Source organism: Lactuca saligna, chromosome 2, assembly GCF_052625555.1.
Source record: "Lactuca saligna cultivar CGN05327 chromosome 2, ASM5262555v1, whole genome shotgun sequence".
In the NCBI taxonomy this organism is placed as follows: domain Eukaryota; kingdom Viridiplantae; phylum Streptophyta; class Magnoliopsida; order Asterales; family Asteraceae; genus Lactuca; species Lactuca saligna.
The window spans coordinates 168,707,652-168,709,372 of NC_136418.1; the positions used below are offsets into that span (position 1 = coordinate 168,707,652).

General features: G+C 37.8%; 1 protein-coding gene across 1 annotated transcript in view; it reads right to left on the reverse strand.

The window, feature by feature from the left end:
• Positions 1-1,173: 1,173 nt before the first annotated feature.
• LOC145032687 (aquaporin PIP2-4-like) overlaps positions 1,174-1,721 on the reverse strand; it is a 1,460-nt gene continuing 912 nt past the window's right edge. The window contains exons 3-4 of the mRNA XM_078981578.1: positions 1,648-1,721; positions 1,174-1,519 (exon numbers count right to left, since the gene is read on the reverse strand). The exon at positions 1,648-1,721 is cut by the window's right edge and continues 67 nt beyond it. Of these exons, the coding sequence (XP_078837704.1) occupies positions 1,406-1,519; positions 1,648-1,721 (188 nt within the window). The 3' untranslated portion in view covers positions 1,174-1,405. The remainder of the gene's footprint in view (positions 1,520-1,647) is intronic.

Consider the following 1,721-nt stretch of genomic DNA (forward strand, 5'->3'; position numbering starts at 1 on the left):
AATATCACACCAACTCTGGATCTATTGCACCTTCTTGAATCACTAAAGGTTCCTTTCTTCCTTCTAGCTTCAAATCACCCAAAAATGGCAAAGAAAGCTTGAGAGCACATCAATGGAGGCTTAGGGTTTCGAGAGTGGGTAAAGGGAATGATAGAGGCTATGGTGGAGGCCTGAAATGATGCTTAAATAAGGTACCAAGTCTGGAAATTAAGGTTTCCCAACACAGACCTGACTCGCTGAGTCAGTCCCACAGACTCGCGGAGTCGATACCTTAAATCTCGACGCAGAACCCGCTCCGACTCATCGATTTCACCCATGGACTCGACATGTTGATCCCTTTGACTTACGGTTTTCCTTTCCTTTCTTGGTCATCCGGATTTCGGATGCTACACATATATGGGTTTATGATCCAACGGGTCAACTCATGACCTGCCAACCCTTGACCTGTATATTTAAATGGATCATGTTTGGGTTAGCATATTTTAATTCACCAACCCGAATACGACACTATTTTCAGGCCTATGTTTAGTGAGTATTGACAACTTTTTTTTTTTTTAAAATATATTTTTTTTAAACAAAGTCTTTTTTTTAGCATTATAAGGTTATTTTAATGAATACCAAAATTAGCAAACAGGTAGTTAGCTAACACAGTGACATGTCATGCATTTTTGTAATGGTCACAACTAATTCATGTTTTGAAAACCAGACTGCACCGGCCGGTTCGATTGGTTCAACCGGGAACCGGACCCGGATCCGGTTCATAAAGACCAAAAAACCGATATTCATGTGAATCGGCGAAACCCAGTAAAAACCGGTTGAATCGGTAAAAACTGATCCGGTAAAACCGATCAAAACCAAAAATTGTAAAAAATATTTATTTTTTTTATTTTTTATATTTTTCATATATTTAAAATAATTATGACATTATCCGGTTTTTCTGGTTTTTGAGACCGGTCCGATCAGTTGGACCACTTGAACCATTGAACCAGTAAGACGATCGATTCGGTCTCTGGTTCGGTTTTCAAAACCTTGCTACTAATATTATGGATATTTAATTTCATTCCAACATATAAAAATTTTTAAAAAAAATGTAATTTAGATAGTATAATTAAATTAGAAAAAATCAAATTTTTTCATATGCAACCTATAGGACAAAAGAGAGATGAAAGTCGATGACAAAACCCCTTTGCTTGGTATCTTTGTATTTTGCTTGGTATGTTTGCATTTGGTTTGCAAATAAACCCTTTGAACAATTACATCAAAACAAAAGGGAGCAAATTTACAGAAAACCATAGTCAAGAGCCTTATTGGGCACATTGAAAAAATATGGGCCCTAAATACCAATAAAAAACACAAGCCAATTTGTACAATTTCTTGGAAATATTGCAAACTTCATTCTGTTTCCCTATGCATTGCTCCTGAAGGATCCAAGAGCTTTTACAGCCGCTGCCCTCAATACGTATTGGTGGTAGAAGGCGGCGATGGCGGCTCCGATCATCGGTCCCACCCAGAATATCCACTGTACACACAACACACACCTCAATCCATGAGTACACGTACATGTGGTGGAATAAAAATGAATTACCAAGAAGGTCCAAATTAAAGACCTTAAACGATGAACATAATATGAATATAATTATAACTTACTTGATCATCCCATGCCTTATCTTTTCCATACATGACGGCAGCGCCAAAACTACGAGCAGGGTTGATTCCGGTGC